Below are 18312 nucleotides of genomic sequence, written 5' to 3' on the forward strand. Positions count from 1 at the left end.
TGTTATACTTTTAACCAAAGGTGCTATAAAAATACAGATTGGCTTAAGTCCCTAAATCAGTGTTAACATTTTGACAAAAATAGAAACCAACAGTACGCCCTTAGTTTAAAACCAGTTCCTGAATGAAGGTTTTCAAAGGCAATACAGTACTGCGTCCTGCCTGTGAACTGCAACAACTCAAACAGCTGCTCTCCCACTGATTATCGTACTAAACCAACAGGTAATCTAAATTTTGCTGGATATTTGGCTCTCTTCTCAGCCTACCTCTGGCTGTATAGCAAGATTCTATCTCAAAAGAAAGAAAACACACACACACACACAAAAGAAAAAATATAGTTTCCTTCTTAAAACTGTATTATGTACCCCTTTGTCAAGAAATGTTTCCACTTGACTAGCAAACATATTTATAATATCTAGAATGCTCATGTATTAACACACAAAATTATTTAGCCTATTTAGACTTTAAATGCACGTGTCTTTTCTAAGAGTATATTATTTCATTTGTTTCCTGTCTTAATGCTTTACCTTGAAAATAAATTAGTACACTAATATGAGTTACAATTACTTAAACTTATTTGATTTGTTAATAATGGTAACATATAGCTTTATTATAGGACAGGTTACCGGTACGATTCTTTTTCTATAAAGATTATTAGGCCCTGAGCAGACCTTGGGTGCTGGTTCCCCATCATTTCCACAACACCCAGAGGTAGCCTGACTCCCAGAAACTCTAACATGCCCAGGATTACAGGTGAGCAGGCCACAGCATCTGCCCCAACACCCAAAGAAAATGGGCCCCTCGGGAACCAGGGATGCAGAAACCTCCACACAGCCAGTGGTACAGGTTTCTTCCTGTCTGAAGCTGTGCCCTGAGAAGACCTTACACACTGGTTCCACACCCATTCTTACAACACCCAGAAGAAACCTGAATTCCAGGTGCTATAACACACCCAGGATCACAGTATCACAGAGGGGCCACCCACCCATCTCCAAATTTTTAACCCAGAATTGCAACTGTCTAAAAGAAATACAGGGACAAAGAGTGGTGCAGAGACTGAAGGAAAGGCCATCCAGAGACTGCCCTACCTGGGATCCATCCTATATGCAGACACTACACTCAGATACCATTTCTGATGCCAAGAAGTGCTTGCAGACAGGAGCCTGATTAATCTGTCTCCTGAGAGGCTCTGCCAGATGCTGATGGGTATAGATGTTAATGCTTGAAGCCAACTGCTGGACTATTCACAGAGATGCCAATGGAGGAGTTAAGAGGAAGAACTGAAGGAGCTGAAGTGGCCTTATCTGGTATCCATGGGAGGTGAGGCACTTGGTCCCATGAAGGCTTGATGCCCCAGTGTAGAGGAATCCTAGGGTGGTGAGGTGGGAGTGCGGGGGAGCACCCTCATAGAAGCAGGGTAAGGGATGAGGGGATAGGGGGTGTGCAGTGGGGAAACCGGGAAAGGGGATAACATGTGAAATGTAAATAAATAAAATACTCAATTAAAAACAGAATCCAAATAAACTACACACTCATTACTGTAGGGAGCCGTTTGTGCTGCACCCAAACGTGGTGCCGGCTTCCCGCCGAGAACTCAGCAAACAGAGCTGTGGCCCAGCCAAGAGACTTAATGCGCATGCACCACATAAGTCACAGCCCACCCCAGGGGCATGTGATTGAGCTACAGGAGGATGCACCAATCAGGTAGCAACACAAGTCTCTGAGGCATGTATAGCAGTGCATTTTCTCCCCCACGTGAGAAGAAAAGGAAGACGGAGAGAGAGAGACCACGTGGAGAGATGGCGGAGAGACCCCACATGGAGGGATGGCGGAGAGGCACCACGTGGAGAGGGACCTGATAGGAGAGATTGCGGGAGGCCCCGCGTGGACAGAGACTGGACAGAGAGATTGTTCGTGGGGAACTGCGCGTGAGAGGCCGTCTAGACAGTAGAACTCGGTAGGGAGTCCCTGACTCAGAGACAAGTTTCCTGCTCATGAAGCCCCTGCTCAAAGAGCTGTACAATAAAGGTTATTCTGCAGAAGAAGCTGTTCGTTTGTTGCACGCCTGTTCCTAGCGGCGGGAAGTGTGGGCGTGTGACACATTACTACCTTATGGAAGTACATATTCTAATAAAGCATAAGCTGAAGAAAGGAAGCAAGCAGATACTATGCTCAAGATCGCAGTGGGCGTGGATTGCTGCAATTACATTTGTAACTTCCCTTTATTACATCAAAGACAATGGTTGAAACAAAGAACTATTCAGTAAAAGACATGCAAATCTGTTTATTTATAAAAAGATTTATGTATTTACGGTTGTATTAGTATGTGTTACTGAGCAAGATGGTGCACCACATGTCATGTAGGTACTTGCAGAGCAGAAAAAAGTATCAAGCTCCCTACTTAATTGCTGACCTCCCTCTCCAGCTCCACTAACCTAAATATTTTATGCAAATACTAGGAATATCAGTATTTAAAGCTTATGACAAGACAATGACTTTTTTTTAAAAAACTTTAAAAAAATTAATTCTAGTCACACTAACAATGATTCCACTCTTTGGAATGTAATGTATTAGTACGTTGTTTATATATAAGTGTCATAGAAATATATTGCTGGAATGACAACTCGGAGTTGGAGATGCCTATATTAAACCTATATCCAAACTAAAAATACACTCTCAGTGCAAGACATACAGCCATAAAATAGACAATTAATTTCTTTGATGTACAATCTAAGCATAATTACAAATGAAATATATTGATGGTTGGCAAAAAATAAATTACACTCATCATCTAGAAGTTAAATGTCTATTTTAAGACTTTAATAGAATGTTTAATTCGTATCACCCCAACAAACTCCAAACAATGTTTATCTTACTAATTTACACAAAGGAATTTTCGAAAGCCTGTTACTTCCCCTTTCCCCCAAACCCTAAATTATGATAGCTCATCAGGTGTAATAAAAAATAATTTGCTAACATTATTTGTTCTAAGGTTGTCCTCGGACAGTACTAGTTACAGAATATTTCAAACTGTGGTTTCATTCCAGTCATCACCAGAGATCACTTCCTTCTCGGCTGTGGCCTCAGTTTGCCAGAGTCTTGCTGGTGCAGCTGAGCAATGCTCTTAGGTCACATAGTTGCTGCCAAGTGTTTGCTCACAGTTTACAAAGTGTCCCTGAATCCGTCTTCTACAACCCACATATTCCCTCTTATGAATGGGACTAATGCTGTAACCAATCAGATGAGGTAAACTCATACAGTTCATGTTCAACATCCCATGAGTTGTGCACACAGGAAAATCCACCAGAACAAGAGTCCATGGCCTGGTAAAACACATTTGTTCTGCACCACTGACCTTTTATTAACAGGAAGCAGAGATACCTCATTTTGGGCGCTGTGTTTTTCATCTTCGACAGTGCAGTGATTCATGGTCCCCTCATCGTGTTCACAGTTTTCCGTCACTTGAGATACTTCTCGACTATACTTTTAGTGGTGCCTGTTGCAATGTTTTTATTTGTACCATCTACTGTTGCTTACAATCTATTTCTTTGCAATGATTTTTTTCTCCTCATGCTCATGTTTTCCAAGTATGTCTATGAAAGGATTACTGGATGTTTAACATTTAATTTTGTATCTCTTTTCATGATAGACTTGTTTTGAATTTCTTTTTAGAGTATTGTAACTATGTTCTGCCTAGACATCAAATAAACAATGGGTGAGTTTGACCAGAATTACGTTCAATCTTTTCTTCCTACTTAATCTGTGGAGAGCACAGGTGTGTGCTTAATCTGGGTGTGGCGGCAGTCCGAAGATGGCGCTTGGGACTCCGGCCTAGTCTTGTGACTAGCACCTGACTTCCTCCTGCCCCCCCCCCCAGATTAGCCACTCCCACCGTGCGAGCTGCGCAGGCGCACCCATGAGGAAAGATCAGGCCAGATGACGTGGACCTATGAACTGCAGCCATGAACCGTGGACTGAGGAGGTGGAGTTGAGAGAGGAAAAAGGGACTGTGCTTGGGGATGGAGGGGGGAGAAAGAGAAACAGAAAGAGAGACAGAAAGGGACAGAAAGATTTTCACTTGCATGATGTAAGGTTCCTGAATAAACCGCTTTGAGAAGAACGCTGTGTCCTCGCTCCTTTTCTGCTGGTCGTAGTGACATTAATCCATAGTATGCTGCATTTTAGACTAATTTAATTGCACTACTGTAGCTTGACCGTTAGTGTACACCAGCATAGTGAATAGTAATAGGACCCCATAATTTGAAGATGTTAACCCAAGAAATAGAATAGAATGCAAGAACAAAAGCTATAACTGCTTCTCAGTATTCACATTGTAGAACTACAACATACCCTCTTCAGAAGTGATTATTTATGTTAAGAAGATTATTGAAACAGGAATAACAAATGGGTCATTTTGATAATGTTGGTATTACCTTTGTAAAATGAGTGGGCAAAACTCTGCTCAGGCATCAGCTTGGCAAGGAGTCCATGGTTCAAACTTGGATGAGGGATAGACGGTATGACCACAACTGTGTAGAGAATCATGGAGCCAAATTTGAGAAGGAAAGTGACAGTCTGTACACAGTCCACATGAAACACTCATGACATTTCTATCCTACTGCATCAGGGAACATACTAAAGAACATGTACCTAAGGAGGGAAAGGGAGTAGGCAGTACATTCACCAACATGAAAACATACGAGCAAACTAGATCTAATAGGCTCACTATAATAGTGCTCATTTTATACATGTATGACACACGCATGCTTTAAAAGGCCATCAACATGGTTATCAAGCTGATGATTAAATTTCAGGCTAAAACTAAAATAATAGTGTTATAATAAAATAGTATGTCCCACCATGAGAAAATCCTAGAGTTAAAATATGATCTCTTATTTCAAAATAGAAGTAAAGAGAAAATGAGGTGTGTTGCATGTAAGGAGACACAGTGTTTGAGCACAAATCTCTACTGACTTTTACAACATCCATTTATAAAGCATATGTGTTTACTTAAGAATTTCACTTATAAGTTAATAGCACAAGAAATAGTTAATAGTTAAAGTTACAGTGCAAACATCAGGAAAATCATCATGGTACAAATACCTGGTAGAAAATGCAAATGATTAGTTGCCCCAAAACATTTTCAAGCGGAGTAGGAAAGACTAATTAATTGTCAGGACATAGTCCAAAAATGGATTTGTGTGAGGAGAATTCTCAGTGCCTGTAAGAACACTCCAAGAAACAAGACAAGAGTCTTGTGACCTCATTTTCCCCAAACCACCCAATTGTTCTTAGAATGTGTTTTCAGATGCTCCCAGTTACAGTGCATAGGAGTGAGCTTACTTCTGAACAATTAAATGTTTAAACTATTGTTTACATACCTCTTGACAAAGCATGTTTTTGACATGTGTGGTTGTCTTGTGATGGTATACAGCTTGACCTCATGGAGAACTCTACTGTGTGAAGCTATAGATAAAGTAGGCTACTGCATGACACCTAGTCCATCTCATTTACTGGCTGCACTCTCCCAGGTGCCACTGTCTCTGGATCTGTGACAGTCAATCATGCAAAGGCTTGTGCAACATGAGTGTGTGTGTTGCACGTGAGGCCAATGGAACCCAGTATGGTGCACTGCTGTCTGAGGTGACTTCTCCGTTCTCCATAACTCTTACTGAAGACAACTTTGTATAAACCTTTTACAACTTGCACAAAATTAAAAATGTTTGTTTGCATGTTATATAACTTATATAATATTTAGATGATAAATTAAGTGTTCACTTAATAGCAAGGAGAGGAGAGAGTAAAGAAGGGAAGGAGGGAATTTTTAAGTTAGGCAGTAAAGATTGGTATTTCACCTTATTTTTATTTTGAACAACTATATGAGAACATTCTATTTTTCATGCTCATAAAAGTTTCATGAGAAATTTGTTGAAAGGCATGCGTTCTTTGCGTATTAAATAACAGCATAGCCAAATGATTTTCATTCTTAAATCGGAAAGGGTAACCCCAAAGCTTTTCCGACACGAGAGCAATAGCAAATATATGTAGACATGCCCCGTACATTTGTGTAGACCTACAGTGTACTGAGTAAGTATCTCTATCAAGTCTGCAGTGTCTGAAATGTCTACGAGTAAGTACAGTTCAAACATGTCTGAAGAAGTGTTATCGGGGGAAAAAAGAGATTCTGGTGAAATGCCAAATGGAAAGAAAATATTAAATACCTGTACTTGTTGGTGAATTTATTTCTTGTCTGATATTTCTACCTGGTTGGCTTCCAGTTCTTGCAGTCTCTCTCTGGGGTTCTAATATGTCCCGATACTTAGATACCATCAAAACAGAGATGAAGTAAACAACAGCCAGAGCTAAGAACTGTGCCTGCTTGCTATCATCCTGTGGAAAAAGAAAAGGGCAGTTTGAGACTAAAAATGTTTATGATATAAATTCACAAGGTATAAGAAACCATTTTTGTTTTATTATACATTAAACCTTGGTTTAAAAGCTGCTGGGAGGAGGGATAGGGAGATAGCCCAGTAGTTAAAAATACCTGCTGCTCTTTCAGAGGACCAGAGTTCGGGTCCTAGCACCTACTTTAGGTGGTTTACAATAATCTAAAACCCCATCCACCAGTCATGTGACATCCTCTTCTGACCTCTTCAGGCTCAAAACATACACATTTACAGCATAAATCAAAATAAAATAAACCTTTGGATCAGGTGCAGATGGTTTGGGGAGTGAGGCCTCCTGCATTTGATCCTAGGCACCAACAGCAAGTGAGCATATGTAAAGGCATAAAACACACACACACACACACACACACACACACACACACACACATACACACATCACATCACACACATCTCTCTCATACACACACACACACACACAAAATAAATATAAGTTGCAAGAAAATTAGTGGCTGATAACTCTCAATTGTTACTAAGTACTATGTTAAATATATACACAAAATGCCTAGAATGTTTCATCTGTGCTACAGCTTTAAATAATTCTAAAAGGCACCATAGTAAGATTCTGTTGAATGTGCTACAGAATATTACCCTTTTCTCATACTATTTTTAAATATGACTTCCATATAAAACAATTAGGTAAACAAAAATAATGTTTGTTATGCTTAAAATTTCAATTTGTGTGCCTGAAAAAGGAAAACAATTGAGAATTTTTCAAGGAGGAGGCACTCAAGCTTCCTCCCTAAAACTGCTGTCAAATATTCAGTTATTTGCCTGAAGGACACACGCATCCATGCACACACAGACACACACAAAAGTAATATACGTATGTATATTTCCTAAAACCTAATCTAAGGTCTGATATATTTCAAAAATTAAATAGAGTAAATGTGCCTGTTCTTCTATAAAAAGCTTGAAAATAAAGTATAGTTCTTACAATTAATAAATACAAGTAATTAATGTACTGAAAACTGTAAAGGACTTGTAAGGCCCCAGATTATTCAGTGTGACATGCACTTGGAAGCTACAGGCACAGGGACAGAAAGGTGAAGCTCTGGCTCTGCACATCTGCTGGTGCCATCACTCAAGCACATGTCACACTTCAAGTACATTTGCTGGGATTTGAGACACTGAAGGAAGAACGAGGTTTTTTCTAAAATATTAGTGAAGAACTATAAAAAGGTTGTCCAATTTATCTTTATGTAACAGTGATTACATAAAAAAGCCTGAGTCCTCCACTTGTACAATGCTAAGCATCATCATTTAAGGTTTTAGTTCATTTAACACTGAAAATACTCTTTTTAATTGTCACTGTTATTTATTGAGACCTTTAATCACACTGTTGGTTTATATTACACATTTTATACTTATTTCTTAAATCTGTTATGTTTTCCTACTTTACTTTTTGGATGTTAATTTTCAAAGTGACTTATTGGATTTAACAACTCTTCGGCCGTATGTTCACAGCACGAGTCATCACACCCCATGTCTCACTCGAGTGCAAGGACACTGGAAACAACAAAGCACTTCCTTTAACTGATGGTTACACACACATTTCAACCATATACTTCTTAAATATTACTTTAATCAGCTACAAGATATAATCTGGATGGTTTATAATGCCAATATTAACAACTGCTATTATTGCTTAATCTGCTCTGAAACACTACTCCTATAAAATTCATAAAAAGGTCAATCTTAGTTTTAATCCCCTTAATAAGCAGTCAGGGAATAAAAAGTTCCATTAAGCCCTCCTTAAGTGATCTTTTTCTCTGAATGTTTTTAAGCCACCTTTCTAATTCAGATTCCTGCAGACACCATAATTTGTGAAAGCAGGGGCTGGTGGGATGGTTCAGTGGGTAGAGGCTTTTATTGCTCAAGCCTGGATCTGAGTCCAATGCCTGGGGCCCTCATAAAGGTGGAAAGTGAAAATAGGTTACAAGAAAATTGTTCTCTACCGCTCCATGAACTCTGTAGTATGAACTACTCATGAGTACACAGGTACACAATAATAATTGATATTTTTAAATGAAAGAAATGTCTCCCGAAACTAAAAGTAACTTCCATTATTAATACCCCATCGTATGTGTAAGAATAAACATTAAGAATAAAAATAACCATTATGTGGAAATAGTAAAGAATATAAAAGGCAGGACCAGTTAACCTAAGATAAAGTCAACTTACTATTTCAGGCTATCTCTAATCCTGGAACACAAATACAGTTCCACAGGTCTTACACTGTGTGCACGCCTGAGTGTGCGCATGTGTAGGCCAGAGGTGGACACCGAGTGTCTTCTATCACTCCGTACTGTTGGAGACCGCACTCTCTGTGAGACAGGCACTTCCTCTGCACCACCAGCTTTGGAATTACCGATGTGCAGCCCACGCCTGACTTCTGTGTAGGTGCTGGGGATCTGAATTCACATCCTCATGCTCCTGCTGCAGGCATTTTACCCACCGAGCCTTTCCCCAGCCTTGTACACATACATATCAATTTTAAAGTAAACTATCAGTAAGCTTTTGGAAAAATCTGAGGCTCAACCATTTTACCATCAACTATATCCTGGTATGCAATATATCCAGGTAAACGGACATTTGGCTATGATAGAAATTCTTTACCAACTTCGCAGTTTAACACAAAGGACAGTGTTTGCTTTGTCAAGGAAGTCAAGCAGATCCATAACTTACCACATCTCGAAAGACAACAGCTCGAAGGCGATTGATATCAACATCCTGAAGAAGTCGATCAGGATCCTTGATAGGAGAAAGGTTGCCTGGAACATTTTCTAAAGGAGTCTTGAAAACAAGAGAATTATTAAGAAACAGTATGTTCTAGAAAATTATTTAGGAGCATCTCTTATAGTATTTCTACCTTGGGCTGAGCTTCCCAAACCATTTCCTGCCTCCTCACTGAACTAGCACAGGGCTTCTTTTCCATTCCACTCTTCGCTGTACTGGTTTGCTATCGGCATAGTGCCTGTGTGGTCTCACAAAGGCAGGTAAGGCTGTATAAGACAGAAAATGATCTCGCCTTTCAAAAGAACTGAGAACAAACCTCTATTACCTAGATTAATACTGGCTTCTAACATTTCTAGCTAATAAATATATATAATTGCCTTAATTTATTCACCATATATATGAGAAATTAAAATATTACTAGTTAACATAATTCAATTACATATGTGGTTACTTCATCATCCATTTTTAAAAGGTAAGCTCTAAAACTCACTTACTCATAGCTCACTATACTTGGCAGATGTTAGCGAATATACCATTAAAATTACTTTCTATAGTTGAAGAAACAAAAATCTAAGGATTTTAGATAATTATTCATAACATAAATTATCAAGTGCACCAAGTTTGTCCGGCTCACTTGAGCATGTGCTTGTTGTATGACTCCTACTGCCCTGCAGACACCATTGCGGTGTTTCACTCCTGAAGGAAGTGCTGACACTCCTGTGGAACATGATATAGGAAAAAGACAGTACTTGAAGTCTGATAGTTACAAGGTTCATCTCACCCCAGGTACCACTGTGTGCTTCAGTACATTAGTTTTGCAAATGTTTTTTATTAAAATCATCACGTTTACCCAGTCTCTGTGGTTCTGAAACTACTCCAAAGTTCAACTAGAACATTTAAATAATAGTTTAATACTTTTAGCATAGGATAATTATGGAAAATTATCTATAATTTATAGAATAGATAAATCTACAGTGCATATAAAAATGAAAATAATATATGTACCAGTTTATAGTTTACAAAGGGTCCCCTAATCCCATCTGACCTCATACAGATTATGTGAAGACATGTTTAGATTACTGGCTCCAGTATGAAAATGCGGCTCCATGAAGATACACCACTCATGGAAGTGTGTTCACTTCATACCAGAAAGCTTTTCTGCCGGATTAAAAATCAACTGTGTCTGATTGCCTTAAGTGCCACTTTTGAAATGCAAGAACAAATATCCACCACTCACTTTTCTTCTCTATGTTGAATGTGCTTTGCTAACAAGTGAAATCTTTTCCAAATACCCGAGTGTCACCACTGACCAGTTCCTCACAGCTAACCCTCTTATAGAGACACTCAACTCAACAACCAGTGTTCTGTCCCATTGGGTGTGCCATCTAGATTTTGTGAGAAGAAGCACCGCTGATTTAGGGATTCTGAAGGACTTCCCTCTACCCACTGATAGTTCTCTAGAAGAAATGTATCAGCACAGTCAAGACCAAAGGCTCCAGCAGTGGTGTAGCCACCTCTCCTAAGTAAGAAGTGAGAGGCACCTCACTCCAGGAACCACTGTGCTTTAATGAATTATTTTTACATTTTAATTCATCGATATTCTTTAAGTTAAGAATCTCATTCATTTTTAAATACTGGATATCTGAGATATGGGAGACAAAGAAATCAGTCTCAGAATCCTCTGTTAAGTGGCAGAGGTCAGAATATAAATCAGAAACATGAAGGCCCAGAGATGTACATTGTGTCGTCAAAACTCTGTAGTGACGAGTCCTTCACTACGTCTATGAAGTGAATGTGAGCCTAACTGCTGACACATCAATACTCAGCTTCCCGAGTAACGCAGGTCAGCAGTAGAAAATGTGGGCCACATGCTGCAGACGGTCTCCTGACAGCCGTGAACAAGAAAACAGGCTGCAGAACTAAACACCCGTCAGACTTTCTGCACATTCAGTTGGCTTAGCACAAACTCCAGCAATGCAGACAGGGAACTTAGAAAACTAAGGAAGCATCATGTTATGTCTTCAGTTGTTGAGTAAGAATGGCTGAGTCAGTGCTCCACTGTGAGGCATAGAGAGACAAGCAGGCTTTACTGAAACCATCACAACTGCTGCCCCTACACAGGGCATGGTAATGGTGTCAAAAACCTGAGTCTTGGGGAAGCAGCACCTAAAATGACCTATGTGAATGTATTTAAGACAGATGAACTATAAGGGAAAGTACTTCAAGACAGGAAACTTACATAGAAGTTTAAGAAGTTAAAAGCTTTTATGAGCTAAAAGTGGTCTTCTCTGTGTGTGTGTAGGTCACAACCAAGAGAAAGTAAACACACAAGGTCCAGCTGCAGAGGTTACGGCAGAGCAGTCATATAAATCTTCAAAGTCATAGAGAGGCATGTGTGTCAGTTAAACACAGGAAGACAACTCATTTGTATTGAAAACTGACAACATATTTCAAACTATTAGATAAAATTCATTCGATGGGCAGCCAATAACTAGTCTTTCACCCAAAGTTCATCCATTTAAAAACGTGCTTTGTTTATACGCTGACCTCTGAAAATAGATGAAACTTTAAAGTAGAAATACCAGAAATATCCAGGCCTAGGTGCCAATGTAAGTTTTAAAACCTCATCAGAAGAAATTACTAGTATCTTCTTCATTAACATATACGTGAAAACCTAAGAGGTTAGCTAAACCTTTCAGATACAACCAAGAAGCAGGGAAGCCAGCACTAGAGCCTCAAGTCTCTGTCATTAGAAACCATAAGTACTGTTCTCACTATAAAGAAGTTGCAGAGGAAAGGGGTGATTACCTTGGATGCTGCTGTGGCAGTCACACTTTGTGGAGCTTCCTGAGCTTTACTGCTTCCATGGGAAGATTTGTTTCCCCTGTCTCTCTGTCGCTGTCGGCATTCTAAACAGTTTCTCACAGCTACACAACAAACTAAGAAATCAGAAAGATATTAGCACAAATTGTTGACATGGCTATATAGAAAAATGTTTTAAATTTATTTCTTTTTTGTGTTTCTTTTTCTGTCATAGATTATTTTCATTATAATTTAAATAAATTTTATATTATAAAATTTGACAATGAAGGTACAACATATATAGAATATATATTAATTAAAATACTCATATACTCTGGTCAGAAGAAACAGATTATCAGGACCTTTCAAACTCCCAAAATATGTCTCCTTACTCTATAACCTCCAACAGTCCCTGTTACACAAATATCCTGTACCAATAAAATTTTAACACATAGATATAGCATAAAAGGTCTATGAGAGAAGGAGATGGTTTATAGGTAAAAGAATTTGCTGTACAGGCATGGGAACCTAAAGTCAAAACTCTGCACCCATACTCATATCTGGAGTAAGAGAGGACAGCCCAGCTCCAGGTTCAGTGAGATTCTCAAAGGAATACAGTGGAAAATGATAAAACGGATATCATAAAATGGCAGGCATACCCACACATATATACAAACATTCACACACACACACACACACACACACACACACACACACACACAGCTATACATTTATGTAATTATACAAACACACAAATTCCTATTAGCCTTTAGAAGGTAAATAAGGCTGTGTCCTTGCGTCACAGTGACCCTACAGAGAACACCTTTCCCTTTCAGGCATCCTTCATTCGAGGGATTATAATAGTTATCTTCACAGCAGAGCAGTTTACAGTAGCATTTAATCATTATTTCAGAAACATACAAACTTTGAGCCAGTGTTTCTCTTGGTAATACTGGCTGTTAGCCTCGGGCCTCTCCTACTCTAGGTACGGGCTCTACAGTCCCAATGTCCTTTCTTGTTTGCCTGTCAAGGACACAAACAAGGTTCACAAAGGGCTCTGCCTAATTCTAAATATGTTTGAAGCATAAATGATGATTCCTCACAGTCTCCAATGTTAAGGTACAAGTTTTTAAGCCTGAGTAATCCTAAGGATTTACAAGACAGTTACTAAGCTGCACAATCCCCATTCTCAATCATGCTTTTTGTCCCCAGAGTGGCACCATCATGGTAGTTACAGAGAGCATCGCTGCCTCAGTGGACTTACCTAGCCGTAGGCACTGTCTCATTAGCCCTCCAGAAGACATGTTTTTTTCAGCTTCAATCTCACTGAAGTTTAGAGAGCTGGCAAACACAAGGACATCGACCATTGCCATGAGTCGGCTGAGAAACGTCACTGCTGTCTCCGCCGACATGCCTTGTGTCACTTCAATGTTTTCCAGTTCAGTCTTTAAAAAGGAGAAGTCATCTTGTTTGACATTGGAAAAGATGGTGCATAGCATATATTACAAGTGCATAATGTAATATTCATTACTACCTATCAAAGGACCTTGCAAAATTGTGTTTCCCTCCACACTATTCGTAAATAAAATGCCTATTTTTAAATTAGTATTAGTTTAAAATACTGTATTAGTTGAATTAAAGATTTCATATAGTTTTACAAGGACACTTAAAGACAGCCATACGTAACTTCTTATTCTAGTTTCAGTTAAAAGAGAGAGGGGGGTGTGTGTATAAAACTGACCTTCTTACAAATGTATTCAATAATGAGAATAATGCACAGCATTTTCTGCTATCAAGTGAGGTGACTGTCAAGATGGAATGCACACTAGCGACTTATCTATTGCAGATTAATAAACTGAAATATTAAGGGGCTCATAAGGTCAAAATGATCAGAAGGATCACTCCTTTAGATACTTAACCAACGAACTACAAGTCCCTGGCTATAGGGGGAGAAAGTAGCATTGTTAAAAGTTAAATTTTCACTAACTACCTTCTCTAATAAAATGTCACCTCCTGCTTTCAGGGGAAATATTAAAATGTATTCTGTTTATAATTATAAACAATGGCAGCATTTCTTCATGTTTCATCCTGCACTGACAGTATAATAATTTTATTAATTTCATAACTAGAATTAGCTTTCTTGGTGCATGAAAGAGCAAAGAAAAGAGATGCTGTGTAACTAAAAATGCTGTTCCAAGGCTCTGAAAAGGAAGCCCGAGCCAAACTTTCTATCTTCCCTGTAACCAAATGGTAAAGTCAAGTACATGGCGGGCGCAGGAAATCGAGTCCTGTTCCCACTGACTTCCACACTGCCCTCGGAAATGCAGGCTGCTTAAGTATTTGGGCTTTGTTCCTGACACAGCATCAAATTTAAACAGCTGTGACCACAGCTTAACAGTTATGAAAAATGACTATTGTTCTATTTTCAATTGTTTTAAGATGAAACACTAGCCATTGCTTAGACCAGTCAAACATTCCTAGTAACTCCTTGATAAATTAGAATTTAGTGTATCTGCAGACATGTTCTTAAATACTTCATCATTTCAAAATGAGAGCACTACCTTCCCATATTAGTCACTGCTTTGTTTTGTAGTTAGAACCTACAAATCCAACCAGTGAAACATGCTCTAATTTTACAATACTGAATTAGAAACAAATATTAAATACAGAAATATTAAATTGTCCATTCAATTTAACAAAATCCCTCTACTAAACTATCAAAAGTGAAAGGAGAAGGTATTCTTAACATGAACAATAACCTACAAAATAATTCTGATTCCATTCTATTAGTGTATTTTACAAATGTTATGTAAGCATCCAATGATGATGTTTACTTAATATAATTCTCATTAAATCTTAATATATCTCATCCAATTCCTGTAACTGGAATTCAAGTCTGACTTCACACATTACTCTATTAATTGTTCTTATTGTATTATGATATTTATTGCTATGATTAATAAAACAAATTCATCAATATACTAGGTAAATATTACTCTGAATTAATTTTTAACATACACAAAAATATACCTAATTAAAAGATGATATGAAAACTCAAAATGTAACCAAGTGAAAATTTTTCTAAGTAAAAATAAAATTTAAAATAAAAGCCTATAATTTACTGCAAAAGTAATACTAACCTTAGAACCCTGGACATGCATTAGACAAAACAGACAACAGACCAAAAAAAGTACAAGAAAAAGGAAATTATTAAAATTAAATAAAAATACGAGTAAAATTGAAACACAAAATAATATTTTAAATTATAATTGATTATCTTATTAAAACAAAATTCTCAGAATATTCTTTTTATAAAGTACATGATTATGATTAAGATTAAATATGAAACATTTAAATTTATTTTGAGTAACTGCCCCAAACTGTGTGTGTATAAATATATGTACAGCAAATATAGAAGAAAGAAAGCAAACTCTACTTTATGAAACAAGTAACTTCCCTGATGGATGATTAATGAGACAAACACTTAGTACTGACTTTAGCAGAAACAACTTAGGGAAGTTAATTATTACTTACAGACTATCTAGACCTCCTCTATGAGGAAATAATATTATAATTTGTTTCCTCAAATATTCAGAAAACTTGTTATATAAACGTAAAATAAAATATTTGTAATCAAAAATTAAAATTCACTTTTTGTGTCAGAAAATAACTCACTGACACAACTATTTATGACCTAAAATATAAGGACAAGTGACTGCATACTACGTAAGAGTTCAGAGCTTGAAGAATCATGTACATATAATAAAAATATACTCTTTACAATAATTACAAAATTACAATAATCTGAGTTCTTATAACAAATAAATATAAATTTCAAAATACGCTATTTTATGAATATTCACTTGGATAAAATATAAAAAATTCCTGAGACTACCAGTAAGATCACTGTTGTGAGATAACATAGAAACCAAAGGTCTTACGTGTCCCAACCCTGTATCCTGTTAACAATTACCACTGCCAGTATGCTTGGCACAAAGAAAAGGCTGCTTTCATTCTTTATGATGATGCAATTATATGAAGAACCAAAAATGACAGTCTCTATTTTTTTTCCTGGTACAGAAAACAGTAAACCACATCTGACACAGTGCTCTAGATGGTTGACAAAAATGGTCAACTTAAAATCTTGAGTTCAACAAAGCCAAAGGAATGTATGGTCCTGTACTCTCTGCTGCGCCTCAGTGTTCCCTTCCAGTTCTCTGCCTTCACTCACAACACACACGAGTATGGTAGAAAATAAATGAAATAACTCGACTAACTAGTTCTGGAAAACTTAACTCAAAATTCAACAAAATAATATCTCTTTCATAAACAAACACTAATCAAACTGTATAGGAAGTGATCCAAACTCATTCTTTCATTCACAGAGTCCTTAAGTTCTCCATGCAGCCATTTATTCATAGACTGACAGTATCACTGTGTACCCCTTATAGATCAGAGTGACCTGGAACTCACCAAGAATTCTAAAGACATCTGCTCTTATTGCCCCCGTGCTGGGCCTAGGCAGGCATCACCATGCCAGGCCAAGTGTTTAAATATTATCATGAATATTTAAGTGAGAACTATCAATTTATTTTTATTTAAAGCAGTTTTGTGATTCATTTAGCATAGCATACTGTTTTAAATAAGTAAAACAGGGATCCAGAATCACAATACAATACAGGTCTTTTAGATTGCTTATTATAATATATGCAATGTACATCTTCAGCTATCTTAAAGACTCTCTTATGCCATTTCCTTCCAGGTCAGATTAATCTAAAGAGTTCATAACTTTCTTCTAGAACAATGACACTATAGGAGTAAATTCAGAATGTTATCCCTATAGCACAGAGACTCCTGTGTTTATTTATAGTTCCAGGGAGGAAACAGGGCACTTCAATGGCCAGTTCCCTAGAAATAGCAAATATCTTGCCATCAAAATGGATTGTCTATCATAACTAAATTATCCAGAACATTCTATACTTTAGAGTGTTCTAATCAAAAGACTTTAAAAACGAAGTTACAGAAGGCACTGGAGAAAGAAAGGCTTCCCTATCTAGTACAGGTGAAACGTGACACACTTGCTTTTTCTCATGCCTTTTCTGATGGATAAGTATCATTGTCTTTTATCCAACGAAATAAAGGCAGAGGCCATGCCCAAAAAGTGCTACAGCCCAGACTAAACACATATCACAATGATGTTTCCACTATTTCCATTCAATCCAAACTTCACAGTGCATTGGATCTGATCTCACTAAGGACTCTGTCCGAGCAGCAGGTAATCAGCAGAATGCAGCACTTGCCTTGAGAAATACCAAAGCCTTACGTCTGGGTTAAGCTTTAGTTTATTTCTAAAATAGGAGACTATAAAAAAAAATCCTCATATTTACATTTTCAAGTTTAATAGAGTTGTACATTAAAATGTTTAATGACAAAAATAGTAGAAAAAATATATCTTCTAAGAGATAACATATTTGCTAAAAATAGTTACATTTAATAGTCAACAAGTCAATTTCAAGTTATATCATGAAAAAGAGTAAATTTACTGAATGACCATTCTATAGTAATAGATTTCTATGTGTCATTCTTATCTCATACACAGCATACCTAGAATCTGCATCTGCTCCTCTGGGACCACACAGCTCTCATGACAGCCTTTCCCACTCCCATTCTCAGGGCAGTGCAGTGCAGGAGCTGAGTGTAGGTGTGTGTGTGTGTGTTTGTGTGTGTGTTTGTGTGTGTATGTGTGTGTATGTGTGTGTATGTATGTATGTATGTATGTACGTGTATGTGTGTATATGTGTGTATGTATGTATAGTATGTGTATGTATGTGTGCATATATGTATGTGTGTATATGTATGTATATATGTATGTATGTATGTATGTGTGCATGTGTGCATGCATGTATATGCATGTATGTGTATATGTTTATATATGTGTGCATATGTGTATGTGTGTATGTATGCATGTATATGTATATGTATGCATGTGTGTGTATGTATGTATGTATGTATGTATGTATGTATGTATGTATTTTAAATAAGCCAAAACTTAATTATCTGAAATGAAGGTCAGAAAATTCTGTGCTCAATATGGTCTTGAAAAAAAAGTATTAGAGCAAGACCATGAAATATATAAAGTTAAGGAAACTAATATACATATTTGTTAGAAAATGTATTTTTCCACAAAATTGATATCAAAAATTACTCTTCATTTTGGCTCCTTTGATAAATAACAAAACAAAACAGCAAGCACCTCTCATACATTTAATAAACAGATGCCCGTGACATACATGGGACTTAAAATATGTG

General features: G+C 37.4%; 1 protein-coding gene across 3 annotated transcripts in view; it reads right to left on the bottom strand.

Annotated features, from left to right (window-relative positions):
- NBEA (neurobeachin) overlaps positions 1-18312 on the bottom strand; it is a gene marked incomplete at its 5' end in the record, with an annotated part of 531924 nt that overhangs the window by 339081 nt on the left and 174531 nt on the right. For 2 of the 3 annotated variants that reach the window (XM_080929212.1, XM_080929210.1), the window contains 5 exons: positions 4432-4527; positions 6220-6388; positions 9151-9258; positions 12010-12140; positions 13268-13448. In XM_080929212.1, coding sequence (XP_080785338.1) covers positions 4432-4527; positions 6220-6388; positions 9151-9258; positions 12010-12140; positions 13268-13448 — 685 coding nt within the window. Of the gene's footprint in view, positions 1-4431; positions 4528-6219; positions 6389-9150; positions 9259-12009; positions 12141-13267; positions 13449-15125; positions 15153-18312 lie in introns of all 3 variants that reach the window. The other variant, XM_080929211.1, reaches the window with a different exon arrangement.

This window comes from Micromys minutus, assembly GCF_963924665.1.
Source record: "Micromys minutus genome assembly, chromosome: 15".
Taxonomy (NCBI): domain Eukaryota; kingdom Metazoa; phylum Chordata; class Mammalia; order Rodentia; family Muridae; genus Micromys; species Micromys minutus.